The following is a 20,442-nucleotide window of genomic DNA, read 5'->3' as shown; positions in this document are numbered from 1 at the left end:
TATATGAAGAAGTTTTAAATTATGGTATATATAATAAAATATTTATATTTTAATAAATTTAATTATAAAAATAAAATCGTATTACTAATTGAAAAAGATTCTGGACTATCCTACTATCTACCTGATGAAATTAAAAATAAATTAAGCCTTTTTAAAGTAAACGTGCATTATTATTAATTATTAACGGTTTAACGAAATATTTTGTTTTAATTGAAGTTTAATTTCTGTAAATCAAAATGAATGGAGCACGTTCTATAAAAAAGCTCAAGTAAAAACTCAATATGTTTTGGACTTTGATTTTAAATTTTAATTGACTAATGAACTACACATTGACGCTTTAAGGCTTTTATACCTATAACCAATTACTCTAAATATGCTTTTCAATATTCTCTCACCGCGCGTTTATATTTTATCTTTATCATCAGATGGTTTACAGATTCCAGGTCGTACAGGACAAATTCACGGCTAGAGGTGTGATATCGTACGTTCGCAATGATCGCCCAGTTTCTGAAACGGGCATCGATTTATTACATACTTTGATATTGCCGTTCCACACACAAATTCTCTGATTGTAGATGCCGTCACCTACAATACAATCACACCCGGTATATTCTAAAGCTGTACCGCCCTGAAAATGAGATACGTATTCGTATTTCTGTGTGATAATAAGACAATCTACGTACTCTGCATCATCGTCACTATTCATTAACCAATTGGTCTTGTCAGAAACACAAACGATAACAAGCCTCTGTCATAGTAGAAACGTTGCCGGAGTTTCTTCGGCTTCTCCCAGTGCTAACGCTTTCTGAAATGGTAGTAGTGTTATTATATTACCCAGGCAATAGAAATCGACAAAGTCGAGGTACAGCCCTCTTGAGCGCTTGAACCCATTCCCTTCTTGGAGCGTCGGCCGAAGCGATCTAAGAGCTCGCGTCCTTCCTATCTGGTAAAGCAGTGGTATGTAGCGGCCCGAGCCATTGCTCCCCTGGACGCCCTCAATTCACAACCCTGAAAGAGGTCTAAGGCTTGGCGTCCCTTACTCCCTGTCACCTCCAAATCGCGGTATCTATAAATGCCATTTGGGCAGCAGAGTCCAGTAAAAAAATGAGATTATATGCCACTTCAAAACTTGTTTGGTAGAGTGGATATTATGAAAGAAATGGGGATTTTGTACATGTCCAGATTATGGGCGACGTCACGTCTCCTTGTCACACGACAACACACATTCTTAGACCTCTCCTATGGAAATATTACTAAACTCGCCATTTCAGAAAATAATTGAAAATCTACTTTTTATTTTTAATAATAATAAATTATATAAATGAAACACTGAAAAATCATATCTGGAATGAAAAAAAAATATTTATTGTACAGATGTCTAAGTTTCTGAAGTATTCTAAAATATCTCTTATTGGCTTCGGAATGATATACCTTAACGATAATCGTTGCATTTTTGATGTCTCGGCGTGTCTCCCTCCAGGACTCCCCTCCACTTTTAGGGAAGACATATTTAATGAGCGGCCCTCCAAGCAAAGTTACATATATGCTCATTCGGATATTTCTCAAGGGAAAAAGACCGTCTATAATCAGCAGTACATAATTAATATTATTTTGAAGGAGAGAAAGGATGATACAATAAAAATACATTTAAGAAATAATGTTTATTAAAGTGACAATTCCTTCGGTGTATAATTGAATAATTATTCATATAACATTTCGTTGGCCGCAAATAACGTCTCAAAATACCGCTTATAACATCAAAGAAAGCACGCGTAAGCTTTTATTGTAACTTAACGTAACATATAGTAAACTTATTCTATTTACCGCTAATTTATGTAAAATGAAAATGTAAATAGAAAATGTCATTTATAATCTTCAGCGTAAGGTGGGAGCGAGATTCAGCATTGGATATAATAAAACATTTTTGTACTAGATTCAAATTTCGAATACACATTTAAATATACATTACTTGTTATACTATACGTTACATGCCCGACATTATAAGGTAAATGCACTCTTGGTGTACTACAGACAAAAAAAAATAAATTCAGAACTCGTTAGCAGTAAGTTAAGTGATGTAAAATAACCAAGTAATCTGTAAAAGTGAATGATTATATAAATTTATTAAATATTGACATAAGCCTTCCTTATATATTTCTATCAGTAAGAAGTGGCATCCAGCATTCAGGATCTTCCCTACGACATTTGTAAGGTTGTCTGTTCACCTTATATAGCCTTTGGGCTCCACTTTCGAACCTTAAGAGCCTTAAGCTGTATGTGTATATATAAATATATATATAATAAATGTTAGTCTGTATGAATCCTAGAGGAACTTTAAGATAGTCAATATGCAATACGGCAGACGGCAGCAATAATTATATAATGATAAAAAAATTAACTATAGTATGTGTATTAAGGTCACTTTTAGTAAATATGTTATTGTACTCATCAAAGGATGTTGAAAGTATTTAATGTGAGTTGTGGCGTCACCATACCAATTTACAAACTTTGGCACTAAAGTTTAAATTTTTTTTTATTTAAAAATTGTTAATAATTGAGTTTTACAAACCATAAACATTAAACAGGTTTAAATAAATATTACATATTTAAAGTCTAAACGACTTGGGGCATCGACGACGTAAATAACAATTTAATGTCAATGTTTTATATTTTTCAACAAGATAGTTGTCATTACCGTTCACATTTTAACGTTTAAGGCAAAAGCGTAAAAGGCACTTGTATATTAATAAATTAAAACATTGTAATTTTTTAATTAAAAAACCTTAACCGATAAAATTGAGAAAATTAAAAAAAAACAAAACCTTATAATTAATACTGTCAACTGAGAATTTTTAAATTTAGAATTATAACAAATGAGTTGTTATGAATATTGTTTGTGCTTTGATATAAAATACAAAGAAATTTTAACGAAAATATAAAATGTGTTCAGATCATTTGGTCAGTCAATATTAATAGTGCCAAAAATAATATTAAACTTTTATATGTGTTTATAATTTAAAGAAATTACTTTAATACTAAAGATCTACAGACGCATATTCTTATTATTCGCAATATTCTTATTATTTATTTTCGTAGAAACTGAAGCAAGCGGTGTACAACTAGAAACGATTTTTTTCAAAAAGTTTATTCTATATAGTAGTACCTTGTTCATACAACATTGTACTGCATATAATGTATAAGAAGAACCATTTAGATGTAATATATTATAAAATACAAATTTACATACAAAAAATGAACACGTTTTTATTGAACAATATGAGGTAAAGTCTGCAACATATGAAAATTGAACCCAGTGTGAGAGTGTTCGTGAGATTCAGAATATCTAATACACTAGCGCTGTTTGAGCGAATGTATGGTAAGAAAGAAAGGCAAATGTATAAAATACATCAAAAACGACAATATAGACGAGCTGTGCTAATGCAGTGTTAGACGATTAGACCGATTAGTAGAGGCCTAGAAGTCCCAGCAAGCACTTCTTATAATGCCCGGAACAGTCACCCTGGAAAAAAGATATAATATTTATGTACTTCGTGTTTTCTTTTTATGTAAATCAATTTGTTTACTAAGAAAAACGTGTTTCAGATTTAAGGGGCAAGGTCTATACCGGCACTTGCTATTTTACAATTTTCATTAACACATTCCATGTCACAGAAATTTTTGAAGATTTTCCATTCAGGCCGCGTAGGGCGTATATGACCCACACTTAAAAAAATTAAAAGGTGTTTAAGACGTACGCTTTATACTTTTTCAATATTGAAAGCTATAATTTGAGGGAAAAGTTTATAAATTTTAATATGCATTACGTACACGCATACATGATGTGAACTTAGAAAAGGACTATTATTTAAAGGATTTAAAGGATTATTTAGCCACTTCTGTACATGCAGTGGTAGTCATAATAAGTAAGACATGTACATATCATGTTTAATTTTCAATCTGCTTAGTCATAAATGTATGAAATATATTAGGTTTTGTTCCTATTTTATTTTATTTATTATGTTTAATAACATTCTTAACCTGAAAGTATGACTTACATCAAACTTTAAACTTCAGAGGCTATTTATCACAACAATAAGCAAGATATAAACCACACCAGCCTAACGGATTTCTAATTTAATGCTATTCTGTATATCATCGCAAACTTTTTTTACATAAAGTGGAATTATCATGTTTTGTTGTCACTCCTTATTTATTTTATAACATCTATGTCGACCGTACCTCGATCCAGCTCTGCAGAGTCTCGCCGTACTTGGACTGAAACATGTTAGATATATCGCCAAGGTCGACCTCGCAGCGCGTCACCATGATGCGAATGAGCTGCCGGTCGTTGGTGCCCAGGCCCTTCATCGACTTGTGGAGACGCTCCGCGAAGAACAGCGGCTTGTTGCGGACGACTTTTACTAGAATATTAACAACACTAATGAGCTATTGTCCAATTAAAAACATAAAACAGAAATCTTTTTAAAGGTGTAAAAATATACTTACATAATTTGGAAGGCTATATGACTACATTAAGCTAACGACGTAGATAGCAGTAACATTACAGAGGCCTAAGTATCAACAATAGACAAGCTAAAATATTAATACAAGATAATAACTTTCTGTTCTAATGTGAAGGTCACAAGAAACTATAGGACCATTATTGTCCAAAAAAGTGAAAAATGGCGAGACAGGACCTTCCTCGACTTTATATTGACTATATTAAATTCGTAAGGTTGAAAATTCAAATGCTTATACTAAATATATAATATAGGAAATAATAAAAACTATATTAATTGCTACAAAAAGGTAAATTATACAAATTAACATATATGGTTGAAAAATTGAATACTTTTGAAAAAAAAACTACTGTAATAAACATTTTTAAGTATTTAATGGAATCAGGCGTTACCATGCGGAAATCCACCCTAAGAAAAGGACCAATATTTAGCCACTTCCGCACATGCAGTGGTAGTCGTGCAACAAAGTGCACCGCCCGCCAGCCTGCTGATAAATGCGTATGCGGCAAACAATGCGAATCACACAACCGCCACCACCAAATTACTCAACACGTGTTTCACCCCTCCACGGGGCATCTTCAGGAGTTATGTTACACCGATTGGCTACACGACCGAAGTGGCTAAATATTGGTCCTTTTCTTATTTATGTTTAAGTATCTTTTCCTGTACAGTATACTAGTATATTGACCGTACCCCATATAAATAATTTAGCTATCTAATATATGAAAATCTCTTATATATATATATATATGTGTGTGTGTATGTACATATATACATAAGATAAGGAATAACAGTAAAATATTTCCAATATTGTAGTTAAAGTAATAAAGTTGATATTAAGACAGTTAAAGTTTAACATATACCAATGGCTCTAAGAGCTTTCTCCAAGTCCCCAGAGAACTCTGCCTTGATGGCGTCATCGATGTCGTGGCCGGTGAGGAAGTGGTACTCCTGGAAGATGGCAGCCAGCTGCGGGAACGAGCGCGAGCACAGCACAGCGTTAAACACGGACTCGTCGGTTCCAAGGCGAAGCTCACCTAATTCAAAAATTACAATATGTAAAATATTAATTATTATTTTTTTGTATGTGGGCTAGGCCATATAGCACAGAAGAGATGGCCACTATGGCCTTAAGTTTCTAGAGTGGAGACCATGGACTGGTCAGCCTAGCGAAATATGACTTTGTTCAGGTCACCGGAAGGCGCTGGATGCGAACAGCTTCTTCTTTTATTAATCTATGGGGGGGAGGGGGTTTAACTCCCGCAGTGAGCATCTTACGGTTAAATGATAGGTGATAATGAAGAGTAGATAGTAAATTTTTAGGAATATTATTAACATGCAAGATTTAACAGACTTGACAAAGGATTGGGTTCTCGCAGGTTCGAATTTTGGGATGAAGCCGTAAAATGCGAAATATTTAAATGAATCTGCGTGGTTACAATCCAGTCTCTTAAAGATAAAGGTTTAGTACATTGAATCCATAGGTTTTAAGACCTAAAATATAAAAACATAAGAAATTTTACCTGCTTGCAATAAGCTTCTAGCGTCTTCCCTTGCTCTTTCTTGATCGACATGAAAATCTTCAGATCTATTGCCCTGAAAACAAAAATACGAAACACTTTAAACACATTTCCCCCATTCTAATATTTTTTTTAAAACTAAGACATAAAATTATATGTCATCAATAAATTATGATTAAAATTCAAATAAAGTGAATTGAAAACTTTAGAAACTTAATACCGGTCTCTTTTACTATTGTATTCACAGGTTTAAGGGGACGCACGGAAGGTAGTTTTGTCTAAAACTAGTTTTAAATCTCTACGTTAGCTGTAGAGTCTTCTCCGAAAGCTTGGCTCAGGCCAAAACATTATGCATTATTGAATGTACGCCTGAGTTCACAACCGGGTAGCTACCATAGCTATGACTCGTTTTGTTTTTTATTGTATTCTACACCCAAAATTTGTTTGTTGTTTGAAAGTTCCTTTGCATTGACAGGATTTCTTGGTGCATGTACTTATGCAACTTAGCAAGAGATTCTGTTATTATATATATTTTTTAAATATACTCCTTCCCCCATCTTATTTTAGGGATAGCTATATAAACCTTTCTATTTTTAACCTCTCTCTGTTTTTGATCCTTCAAAATTTCTCTTTCTTCCCTCTTTCATCCTTCATATTTCATATCCTCAAAGCATTCATTTACATTACATTCACGCATCGCCTCCCATTCTTCTCCACATTGCTTGAAATTTTAATCATTTACATTTCCAAGTAACTATTTCCTTTTTTCTTTCTTTTGTATTTTACACAATTTCTTCTCAAAATATATTAGTGTCCTCTTACACGGCTTTGTTACGCTTTATTACATCACTTATTACCTTGACACAATTATCACAAATTGAGATAAAAGGAGACGAACAATTATCAAGTACTATCAAAGGGCCGACCACATTTGTCACTATACTGGTAGGCGGGGTAGTACAGTAACAAAATGGATGTATAGTGATCTCTTTCTAGGTGAACTGGAGAGCACAGAACAGCGACCGGGTGGTATCAAGGAAAGCCTATAGTTAGAGGTTATAATATGCTTATTTATTCTTTTAAATATAACCTTGAAGGTTTAATGTCTTTTCATTATTTTTACATTACGGTATAAGAAATTTAAATAGAAATGTATAGTCAATTTAAATACTTAATTGATTACTACTGAGAATTTATAATGGAAATCCGAGCTTGACAGGTCTTCAGAAGAAGCTGAATGTAACCCGCTTCGATTAAGTAGTCTTACGGTTTAAATGATGATCCTAAAGAGAATTTCTGTAGTTACCATTATGTATTCAACCATTTAATAATTATAAATGTCTAGTCCAATAAATTGTATTCATTATATTTACGGTTAAGCACCTTATTGGATCTGCTAAACTAATTATCTTCAGTTACCCACTTCCTGAATGTTCCTATGAAAGAGATAGTGACAACATTTTTATATATACACATTTAAGGCTCACAATACCGGAGGCTGTGTTTAACAACAGATATCATTTCGATAACAAATCTCTGTTGATAAAAAATATATGTGAAGGCAAAGATCATAGATAGCGTCGAGGACAATACGTACCATACAGAGTGACGTCATCAGCCGTTTGAAATTCCCGGACGTGTCACCGCGCAGATCGTCCTCCAACAATGTGCCGTACACTGGAACATGTACAATAAATACATGTATAACGAAAAACATTGTTTTTTTTACCTTTAGATATTGCATACAGATGGTAAAACCTAAACTATAAACTAAGTAGACTGCTTGAAACATCTTTGTGACATCTCATCTACCTATGAGCACTAGATCCATGTGTGAGATTACATTGCCTACCCACTCTTACAGAAACTTGTCTCCTGTACTTGTAGTACAATGTTGAACAGAAAAACTGTTTGATGTAAAGTGTGATTGTCCCAAATACATATTTAAGTTAGCCTTATTAGATTACCAAAATTAAATTTAGTGCAGTGGATACCATGCACCGGCATTATAAGCAGGATAAAGGAAGATAATATTCAGCAGTGGCGACGGCCACTACAGCTACACCACTAGTAGCGCGGTAGTACGCTACGGCTGAAAAGGTGATGATGAACTAAAAAACTGTAATTAGCTTTTGATTGAATGAAATAAATAAAGCAATAATAAGATAGTTGTCGAAATTACGCCTGTTACTTTCTTACAATACATACAAATGATTCATGGCGGTATATTAGTTAACTAAGTATCGATCATGGTACGCAAATCGAGCTGGACTCACTTTTAGCGAAGTGAGGTGTAAATTTTCGTTTCCGCACAAACCTTACCAGGTGACATTAGCCGATTTCGCGTGTTCAAGAAAACCTCTTAAGGTAGCGTAGCTTGAAGGCTTCCCTAGTGAGCTTTAGCGCATGCCTCTATACACTACAATTTCACTGCATTAGGCCTCTTAGATCGCTTAGGCGGACGCTTATTCTTCGTACAACACGGTCCGTACTGTACCTTTTTTCTCCACGATCCTAAGGAGAATCATCTTGAATTTTCTAGTATACAAACTACAGCATTATTCCTACACAACTCAGTACTGTTATCAATTTATGATATTTCCGACACATGTATGTCCAAAGAGATAACGTTTCTAAGCGATTTCATTATTAACACAGTGTTAACCGGCAATTATACTGATAATTTATCTCGTGTCACCGGCCGGGTATCGTTTTTGCAGAAATTTTATGTAACTCTTTCATTTGAGATTGGTACAAATTGGTCTGTGTAACGACTAAATCAAAAACGTCACTATCAAAAAATAAAGCCGTTTCTCTACTGATAGTCGGAGCGTTACCAAGTTCAATAGTTGCACCATATCCCTTCTACCCTTCTTTCAAATCGTCATTAATATCTGATGCTATGATAATTATTCTTTGATATTTTGGTGCCCTGATATCAGACGCTCTCTTCTGATGCAGTATCATTTTCACAGTAACCATAATTTGAATCAAAATCCCTCGGACAATCAGTTAAAGAATGTATAATTCATTGAAAGATTCTTCATAACGTTCCGTCGTTTTTTTTTTTATATTAATCAATATTTTTTGCAACAAAAGATTTGGCGGATCTTATAAGCGAGACAAACAGCTTGTATAATACTGATGAACAATTGCACTACATGGTCGCTAACAGTGGTGCACAAAAAACCATCACAAGTTTACTCGTGGTCAGCGACGTTCGGCCTTAAGAACACGAGTTACCTCGTGACCGATGTGTTAAGATACGATGACGTAATATACCGATCATTTACCTATAATTAAAAGCATCAATAGAAAATATAACAACAGACAGTATTACAGATAAGAAGAAATCTAAATGTTTACCCGCAAGAATGGAAGAACAAAGATTTGTTCTTAAAGGTATCTTTGTAAAGCAAGCGTACTTTAACACAGGGAAATGATTCATTAGCTCGAAGTTGATTCACATAATGCGAGTTTTCCGACCACACTAAGTAGCAACGTCACACATTACTCACACATAAACCGTCGTATTATTACTCACACCGACGAACTACGTACATAAATGCTACGTCATATTCATAAATACACGTTTCTAGTTCGAAACATGCTTAACGCGTTTTCTGATTTACAAAGCGAAACAGTTGTCGGTGAATATTTGATTCAAAATCTTCATCTATAAAGGTGATTATATACGTGAAAAATGTTTAAAGGGGTTAATGTACAACTCATTTGCTTCCAAAAATGTTTGGTTTCAGAAATTATTATTAACCTAACGTTAATATAGGACGAAAAAGCGTTTGCAAAATTCGGATTTCTAAATATTTTTTTTTTCTATCTATACCTGCATACTTTGATACTTCTGTCAGTAGTAATTTTTTCATTTCAATATTAAAAAAAAATTAATGTAACGTATTTCATAGTGATCACTTTTACTTGGTGAGTGGAATTAGGTATAAAATCTCAACTAATGATCTATACATTCACTCATTTAAAGATTTTAAAATGTTAATTACAATACCACTGGAAATTAGTATATATGGTTTAACCTTTAAAAACATTGTATCTTTTTTTGAAACAAAATTTCAACAAAAAAAATTCTTTTTTTTAAATAGGTTCAAGTGCAAAAATTTAACGACTTTATCTCCGTTATCTTTTTATTTTATTAATGATATATTAAGAAGACCGGAAAGTAATAACGTATCTGTCGACACTGTCTTTACAGAAAAAACGATTGATTTTTACCGCTCCGGCATTGACAATTTGTATACCAGATGGCAAAAGGTTGTTGATAACGAAGGTGAATATATTGTTGATTAGAAATAAATACTTTTTTAAAATGTAGTCGTGTGAATTTAACTTAAGAAAGCGACATTAGTTTCCGCTCCTCCTAACACAATATATATTTACGAGTGATAGTTAAATGATAAACGTAACGACAATTATAATAAAGGTTTTTTCTACAAGGTCTAGATTCTTAGAGACAAGAATCTAGCATCAAACAAATAACAGATTTCGTTCGGTAACCTTCTTAATCATCGAAGTGGGTTAGTGGAACTAGTTACAACGGCATTATATGGGTTACATTGTATTGCAATCGACGTAACAGCTAAGAAATCGAAACAGTCGGTGACTCATACGCTCGGAAGAGTTGATAGGGGATACTAAACAATAGACGTAAAATATTGAAAACGAATCCAAAAAGCCCCCAATCTATACAAATAAATAACATTGGAGTAACGTTTATTACATTAAAATAACCGCTTCTTAGAACATCCATATGAATGTACATATGAAATATGGTACATATACCAAAACAAAATTTTTTTATTTGTCCGTCTGTTTGTTTCTGCTAATCACTGAAGTAGCTAGATCGATTTTGACAGTAATTTTACTGAGCGGTAGCTGATGTAATAAGTAATATACCTTAGCCTACTTTCATTTTACAAAAAATGTTACACGAAAAAAATTAATAAACCAAATATTTTTTGTTAAAATTCATGCGAATGAAGTCGCGGGCATAACTAATCTTTATATGTAAAACAAAGGCGTGTTAGTTACACCATTTATAAGTCCATGGCTGGACCAATTTTAATGGTTTTCGTTGTTTTGGATTTGTCTTCATACGGATTAGGATAATAGGTATTATAAATGACATTTAAAAATATTAACATTAAAAAAACATTAATAATTATTTTTTTATAAATGCGATATCTATTCATTCATTGTCTGTTAGGCGGAATAAAGTTCATCGGATCAGCTAATGTTAAATTAAAAATCAACAATAGCATTAATTCACTCTATATATCACATTTCATATGACTGAATTTGTTAAAGCTGTAAAATGCAACCAAAGATAAAATTATTAACGTTTTAAGCAAGCATATTTGAAAATAATTTTGCTAATGAGCGAGTGAGACGAATAACTACATCTGGCTGTGTGATTGAGAAGATAAACAGCACCTTAAACCCAGTTAAAGAATACAAATTCAGCTATTTTTGTGAATCCTTTTAGTGATTCGTTGAAGCCGCCTTTATGGCTTTTTAACTAAATTACTTCGGGTAAAAATTAATACGATTATACGATATAAGGTAATCAGATTAGGACAGTAGGGGTAATTAGCTTACTTGCAGTATACGCCTGTTTAATGACATGAATCTCATGGTTGGACATGGTACACATGACTTCAATAAGAACATCCTCATCAGTGCCGATTCCGGCGGTGGCGTCGTGCAACTCCTTAGCGTAGAACTGGGGCAGAGGCGTCATGAGAGCCACAAGCAGGTCCTCGAATTTGCCGCTGGTTTCACTCTTCAGATCTGATACCAAATCCTAGGGAAATAAATAATGAAAATTAACGTTACTTAACGATTATAGTTTTTTTATTGATTAAATTAATTACTATTGAAGATTCCATTCATAAATTTACTCTTTGTTAATTATGATACAGGCTATTTGGTAATAGGTGCATAAAAGCTTTAAAGCTTTTCACCTATTTTCAATCACACATAAAGCGTTATTAAAATTCTGATTACTACACATTAAAATTATTAATTATTTATTATCTGTCCCTGCAAAGTTTATACTTCTAAAAGTTATTGGCCGGCTGCATTCCAAAAAAAAAAAAAAAGAATCAGTGAGTAAATTTGAAATAAATTAATTTTGTGATCTTATAATAAAATACTGACCAATACGTCTATTAAACGAAAATTCAAACTTGCTGCGATTGAGCTGTCAAACACGCGTTATTCAAAATGAACAGTCAAACAAACAGTTTAGTTATCGCTTTTTATTAGGTTTCTGTGTAATTTTATTTTTGTAAAGATATTTATGTGTAAGAATAAAGGTTCAAACCTAGAGTTCTTTTTTATTTTATCTTCCGTATGTACGTACTTAGTCCAACAGATTATAACTGCCGGGCTTAAGAGAACACACAGTATTTCACTCCATCATTTTATTATTGTTTTGAATAAAAATTGTGAAAGTCTTTAAATAAAGCATTCCGTTCTTGTAAAAGTTCGCCCGCAAAGGTTACTTCTACTTTCACTGTATCCGTGCCTCGAATAGTAAATCAAATTTTAAACATCGCATTATGGAACACAAATACGATTAATTAAAAAATAAAATAACTCATGACATTTTATCCTGGGAATTTAAAATATAAAAACTTAAAAAGATTGACAACACGTTTTTGAATTTAATCGTATTAGTAATCTATAATGCCTAATATGGCTTTAAAAACAGTCATGCTTAGTCACAAGTTTGGCACAATTCCAACACTATTTAGAATGATGGATTTACTGATAGATTTAGTGATGGACTTCACGATGTGTAAAATTAATCCGTCAGATTTGTGAAGTTCCATACTTGAAATACAATTTTGTTAGGTCATAAGGGCGTATCCAGTGCGAAATGAGGAAAAAACACATATTTCTTTCGTAAGTTTTGGTATGAGTTGTAAAGTTCTATGTTCCGCGAAATGCTTCAAATATTTGGATAAGGTATTATTTATATAAGCCACCAAGAAAAAAAGATAATAAAAAAATACTTTTTTAGTGCATCAGTGCATATATTGACAGTGGTCTTATGTTTATTATGATTTGAATAAGATGTTCATTTACTACACAAAAAGAAAATATTATTCTTTTCGAGAAGTATCTTTCTTACTCCTAAATGTCAATGTCAGAAATGCCACGTTATAAACCTGTTTAAAATCCAACAACATACATTTGATTACTCATGCTTCATCGGTTAACCTTGTTTAATTCTCACGCAGTTCTTTTTTTTTAAATTTTAAAGAGAATTTTGCACATAATCTAAAAGCCCGTAAACGAATGTCTTCTATTTTATAAATGCTGAAAGTATCACAGCGCTTTAACAGATATTATAAGATATATCAGTATCAGTAGCCACATTTTTTTGATAATTACAACCCTTCGCTGGATCTTTAATAATTAATTGCTTCGAAATGACCGGCTCTTGAGCAATAGGTTTAATGGAACTTTAATTACATTAAGCGACTCGTTATTAAAAGATTCCTTGGGGAAATTGCACATGTACATTATTATTCAAACATAACATTGTATACATGTACCATTTAACATTATACATTATTGGTTATAGCTAACAATTATCAAAATGTAAATGAAATAAAGCATGATCGCTTAGGACATTATTTTCTCTGCGGTAATTCCCCCAACAATTTTAAACAGTTTTCCTGTATTGATACTTAGACGCTTCTCGTTTATTAACAGATGGCTCCAGCAATGTTAGTCGATTATAACATATCCAAAACGTCTTGGACGTAAACAAACCGCTCCGGCACTAAATCATGTACTTTTAGTTATATAATGTCTAATTTCGTGGCAAATTATCATCATTTATCGAAAGTGTTACTACCTTTTTTACGTTCACTAGTTCACTCCGGCATCTAAATAACAATCATTGTACATAATATAAAATGACTATACATTTTCATTTAATATGACAGGTATAGGTCTAATCCAGATATTTCTGTAATATATTTTTGTATACGTCAATTTTGTAGACAATTTGCAAAATTGCTTTGAGCCACGCCGTTGCGAGGTCAGCTAGCAAAGGTGTGGCGGTTTTATGACAATTAAGTTATTAATGCTACCAATAAAAATAATATCGTAGTTATAAATTATATAAATACTTAAAAACATAAATATTGTTTTTATAATCCATAAAAATTACTATAAAATCAATATTTCTAAAGCTTTATTTATATCATAGAATTAGGGCAGAAAAATCATGACTGAATTAGATGTCAAATAATGACAGATCAATTTCAAGCACAGATAATAATAGTACGTGTTATAAAGCACCATCATTCTGAGGCGATTATTCAAATTATTAACTGGCAATACTATATACAAACTATGTAAGGCGCTTATAAATTTTGTCTTACGATTCATTCCTTTATTCTGCGCAATTTGATTGAAACTAGAATTAGACGAAGCTCCACTATAGTGTAATGGTATGTATGTACGAATGTATGGCTTCAACGTAAAGAACTGAGGATCCTCCATGATCTGAGAAGAGCCCGCAAACTCCGTCGCGTTTATATGGTCACTTTTACAACACTAATAACAGTTGTAGATCAAATAATAGTGAAGGTTTATTATCACTTAAATAATTTATTGTTTTAACTATTTTAACCTATCTTTCATAAATACTAACTTGAAATTTTGTAGGAATATTCCTTTCGCCGGCTAGAGGTCAGCTAAGTGCAGTTTTTTTTATTTGGACTGATAATTTTCGCGAGGCGAAATGGGGGACAACTAGCTGTTTTAATTTGTTATATTAGCAGCAAGATTGGTCATCGAGGCAATCTTTACAGGTCCATACCTGTAATTCGGCGTCTATCTGCTGACATTATGACGATATGTGTTAAATTAAGGGTTATTACCATTAGATCTTACCTTTCCATATAGAGTCTTAAACTCAAAAGCGATGCGCAGGCGCTGCTCGTTGCTACGACGTGTTAGAACTTGGATTATTGCTTTCTCATCCGTTCCGAAGCCTTTCATCGCCTTGCGGAGCACCGCGGCATCATCGCGGGGGTCAAACGGATTCGCGGGCACCACCGTCGGCTTGGACTACGAAATAAAATCGATTAATCGGCATTTCATGAGTGCATTGCTTTAAAATTCACAAAATACACACGTATGCTATTCCGTCCGGAACAACTAAGGAATGTTTACTTTAATTCTTTTTTTAATTAGTATATATATTTCTTAACAGCCTAGTTTTGTCTACTTTGATTTATTTAATTATTATAATTGCAACTACTTCGTCTAGTTCAATTATTTAATAAGTACTTCAGTTTCATCTACATTTTTTTACTTTTATTTTTGTGTGTATTGTATGGACAAAACATATAATAATAATGATATAACGTGTGCTATGTTCGATGCTATAAACAAATAGCTATTATAACTTCATTGGACTGCTAAAATTAACAGTTTATAAACTTTGTTGCTCATTATATAATCTCTTAATTATAATTATTGTTAAGATTTGTGGTTTGGTTCAAAATAAGTAATAATTTTCCTTCTGAGAATCTCCGTGTTAGGATATGGTTTAGTTTCGAATATAACGCAATAAAACAGGAAAGAACATTTCTTTTCTTGTTATTGTCTCGCAATATCTTTTGAACTATTCTTTGATAAAATGAAAAGATTCTATTGATATGTGAATATAGCGAACAGGAAAAAATCACAAATATATGTATGTATATATACCGTGAAACGAAACGACTTGAAACCGCGCCGTAAACCAATTGTGGCTCTATAAGCGCTGCGCATACTTGAATTGGACGTAACAGAGGACATATTGATTGGACAGGACAATAATACAGTAGAACACAGTTTAGATTCCATGCAACACTATGACGTCACATAACACCACAACACCGAGAGCTATCCAAACATGAACCGAAATATTTTTGAACACACAACACCCATTGTATTGAAGACCAAAGTCAAGACTGAGCCGTGGGTCATTGTGATAAATGTACGCGGAGAGACGAAGTGAGCATAACAATATAATTGCAGCAAAATGTTCCTTGAATAGAACCAGAGTGTAGGTATAGCGGCAGAGCAAGTTAGTGACTTGTGTCTCCCTATATGGTACACCTGCGTGTTACATTCATTCAACAGTTTTTTTTTATTTACTAAAAAATGAACATACTAATACTCTTGATGAGATGATTGGTTGTAAATATAGAAGATTGTCAAAGGAATGCAAAGCTCATTTCTCAGCCAAAAGCTTTATAACTTTTACACCTATTTTAAATCACCTGTATAAATTAATGACTCTGAAATATGTTACATTAATTTTTTCTATTGGGTATTCCAATACAAGCCAAAAACTTGTAGTGTACAAAATCTACAAGTACAGATAGAAAACAATTATTAAATAATAGAAAATAATTTTAATATATAGTTAAGTATATAATAAATATAGATAAATAAATTAAAATTTATTAAGTTAATTAAATTAAATTAGTAAATTATTTTACAAAATTTACTAATTTTGTAAACACTACTGAAAGAAAAATAATTGAAAAGTTGTACTATAAATCAATTGACAGCAATCGATCTGCACATTTAATAATTTTAAAGCTTTTACATCTATAACCAATCATAGCTAAATAGATTGAAACAACTACTAATATAAAATTTAAAAAAAATTATAATAGTATGTTAAAAAAAAATAACTATATCAAACTACAGAAATTATCAAAGATTGTTTCTACTGGCGACTGACTGGGTCATTTATAATCTTTTTTTATTATTACTGTTTTTTATACTTTTTATATAGACAGTTGTGTCGCGATTCACTTTTTGTATGTACGTTTGTTTTGCAAGTCTTTTGTTACGTATGAATTTACTGTTACTTAGTTTTGTAAAATTATAATTAAATCACCACTATCATTTTCATTTATTTAACCCGTTAAACACTCCACACTCGTCATCAGTTTCGTAAATACAACAGATTATATTCACAAAAAATAATGACTCATCACATGACAGGCGTTCAAAGCGTCTGACGTAAAAATTGACGCTGGAAATGAATCAAAGCTTTTCTCTGTCTGCTTGAGATAATCGTTACTAAAACTCGTGGGAGAACGTGACGTAATTGGATTATAAATAAGGAAACTTCTCACAGAAAACATTTGAAAATAATAATGTAAACAATAAATAAACTGCAATCAAACAACAACAAAAAAATAGATCATAACAAATCTTAACATATTAAATAAGCATATCTTATAGCAACATCTGTTGCTTTTTAAAAGAGGAGAGCCGCCACACTTTCTTGCGGTTTTGTTGCAGGGTAGTGGGTGACATAATTAGGCATACCAAAACCATGTAACAGGAAGTGTGGTGAGGAATGGGAGATAATGCTTAAATGTAATGTGTGTGAATACTGTATGTTGAATGGATGCTGAATGAATATATGATGCATGAAAGAGGGAATAAAGAGAGAAATTGTTAAAGGTGAGAGAGGGAAGGTGAAAGAAGAAGGGTTTATATCCCTATTCCAAAAACAAGATGGGAGAAAGAGTATTTATAAAATAAAAGAAACATATGTATTAGAAACATTTTGACTCTTTTTGGAAGACATATAGCATAAGAAATTTTTTGTGAAGAGAGTTTACAGACAAATTAGGAGGAAAACGTGGGCATAAAATAATAATTATTAATATTTATATAAAATTATTTTGCCAATAATTACCTGAGCACAAAAATAAAAAAAAATGTTGGTGGAAATGGAACATTTTTAATTTTACATATCGCTTGTGATAAAAACATTAATAATTTGGCATGTCATAATTTAGTTTATATGATACCATAGCTTTTGTTTTCAAAAAAATTGTAAACATTAATTACTAAAGTGCAATCATTTATATGTAACACATAAATTCTAATTATGTAAATTTTAATAAATTATTATTTATTACATAACAGTAATGTGCTTATATAAATGTAAAACATTTTGTATAATTGTACATATACAAAATGATAAATTAGGCACTGGTTCATGCCTAAAATCAATAGGGAATTGCCTTGTTGGCCTGTTGCCAAGTCAGACAAACAATGTTATCAATATCTAGCCTTGGGAACAAATGTTTTGGTCTTGGGTTTTTTCTAAACACTTTTTCCTTTGCTTTTTTTAATGTACATTGTTGACTAAGTGTATAACATATTTTTTTAGCTATAGGCCTGTACAACATAAACTGATAACTGTTTCATGTGTAAACACTGTGGGAATCTTATCTGATGACTGTGTACTCTGAGTCATTGTTACATTGCACCATAAAAATAGTACAATGTTAGCTACTATTATTTATTCATAGGTTTCAGACAACATTTATAAGGCATTTGGGAGATGCTGGATGCAGGCAGTTCTAACTGGACATATTGGAAATCTATGGGGTACAGCATGTGTACAGCAGTGAACATCCCACATCTGAAATTATGATAATGATTTTTATGCCAATGCCATAGTGAAAAATCTTACTAATTCATTGACCGTATAATGGTTGGAAGTAAATAATTTAGTAAATAAGCCTTAATAAATGCATCCTTGTATAAAAAAATATGAAACAATACATTAACAACATTTTGCTAATAAAGAAATAAGCCTGTTGGTAATATCCCTCCCTGCATCTAGCAAAGCAGAAATAGGAATATTATAAAATATCCTTCAACTAGAAATTGAATTTTTTGTTAATGTAATAATTTTAATGGTAATTGTACTTCCCGGAACATATATTTGTATAGATATAGGTACTGCAAATATACTTTTAATTGTTTAACCATTAATTAGCTTACTCTAATAATAATCAAAACATATAATCATGACAAAAATAGATGATTAATGGTGTTAAAATGAGGCTAAATCAAAACAGTTACAGGTTTCAGAATTTTACAAGCAAAAGCAAACAAAATCATAAGTTAAGCCCATGTTTTGCTTATCACAATTATAGATTTAATTAGCATAATATATGAGAAATGTAAAGCAATAATTGTCACATACCTTAGGAATGTTTGCCATTGGGTTTGAAGAAATACTGTATGCTTGTTGGCTATGTGTAGGAGACTCATTATGAGATGGGTAACCCTGGTATTGATTAGCCTGTGGGTACCCTGGACTGACCTGGGGGTACCCTGTTTGAGCTTGCGGGTATCCTTGAGCAGGCTGTGGATAACCTTGAGAGGGCTGTGAATAGCCTTGAGCAGATTGTGGGTATCCTTGTGAAGCTTGAGGATACCCTTGAGCACTGTTAGGATATCCAATATTTTGACGTGGGTAACCCTGACCAGGCTGAGGATATCCTGATGCGGCAGGATAACCAGGCTGCGGAGCTGGATATCCCATCGTGGGAAAACCTGGCATCGGCATTGGATTCCCGAACGATTGTGGGGCGGTGTTGCTAAATCCAATATTATGTAGGTATGGCGGTTGCGAATATCCTGATTGGCCCTTAAAACCAAACCAAAACGAGGATCAATAAAATCTTATTTGCTTAATTCAATGTAAGGTTTTGTGATAAACAAAACAAGGTTAACTGTATGCACTAGTTTTCTACTTACTTGTTGATAGGGATTCATTTTATATATTGACTTTATTTAATTCCAAAAGATAAAATCACAGAACACACACGCGTTGATAAAAAGGTTGTTTCGTAAAACAAAAAGTGAATGACCACTGTGTTATAATAATCCAATGCCAACGAACCGTCTTCAATATACGACAGCCTATTTATGCTGAACTGACGCGAACAAACTGACTTTATGCCACATGTGTGACCAGATTTTATTCAAGTGAATATTAGAACGCTAAAATTATAAAAATGTCAAATTTGTTCTATAACTTATTTACAAAATGCAATCTTTTATTGTAATTTTTATTTGACGTATTGATAAAAATGCAAAATATTCTTAGTACTAATATTATAACTAAGTAAAAGTGAAAAATCACAAAGTTGTCAGAATATTCTTTCTGGAAGCTTTAAAGTTTTTATTTGGTAACACTTATGTCGCGTCAATACACGTAGGGTTATCTGCAATAATATTATATTTTTAATAATAGCCTTTCAATTATTGCCTACAGTAACTGTATACAGGTTCAGCGAACTTGAGGGAGCACAATACAGAGGGCGCTTAAACTCATTTTAGGTAGCAAGGATCGGAGGCAAAACGGCAGCGACCACATACTGATGGCGTTCGAATTCAAATCGATATTATGGCTGTAGTGGCCATCTATACGTAGCGCGAACGTTACTCGTTTATAGGCAGCTATAGTTCACGCAATTCAGAGTCTAAAAACCATCAACTATACATATTTATGCATCACAAAAAGGGTA

The 20,442-nt window shown here is 32.5% G+C and overlaps 1 protein-coding gene across 3 annotated transcripts; it reads right to left on the bottom strand.

The window, feature by feature from the left end:
* Positions 1–3,161: 3,161 nt before the first annotated feature.
* Positions 3,162–19,848, bottom strand: LOC137930676 (annexin B9-like). Of its 3 annotated transcripts, XM_068774016.1 has the most exons (9): positions 19,670–19,848; positions 19,113–19,559; positions 14,987–15,163; positions 11,669–11,873; positions 7,638–7,717; positions 6,044–6,116; positions 5,384–5,557; positions 4,240–4,421; positions 3,162–3,520 (listed from the first exon to the last, which is right to left on the bottom strand). In XM_068774016.1, exons 1-9 carry the CDS (start codon positions 19,685–19,687, stop codon positions 3,464–3,466), a joined length of 1,413 nt encoding a protein of 470 aa, XP_068630117.1. In that variant the 5' UTR covers positions 19,688–19,848; the 3' UTR covers positions 3,162–3,463. The 3 variants fall into 3 exon arrangements, with proteins under 3 accessions (XP_068630117.1, XP_068630119.1, XP_068630118.1); XM_068774018.1 differs by lacking the exon at positions 19,113–19,559; XM_068774017.1 differs by lacking the exons at positions 19,113–19,559; positions 19,670–19,848 and adding an exon at positions 15,809–16,051.
* Positions 19,849–20,442: the final 594 nt, after the last annotated feature.

The sequence above is a fragment of the Battus philenor genome, unplaced genomic scaffold (assembly GCF_028537555.1).
Source record: "Battus philenor isolate CCGP_79_NKW_IND1 unplaced genomic scaffold, ilBatPhil1.0.hap1 SCAF_6, whole genome shotgun sequence".
NCBI classification, from domain to species: domain Eukaryota; kingdom Metazoa; phylum Arthropoda; class Insecta; order Lepidoptera; family Papilionidae; genus Battus; species Battus philenor.
Note: the sequence above shows the minus strand (reverse complement) of the source record. Positions and strands in the feature narration are given on the sequence as shown.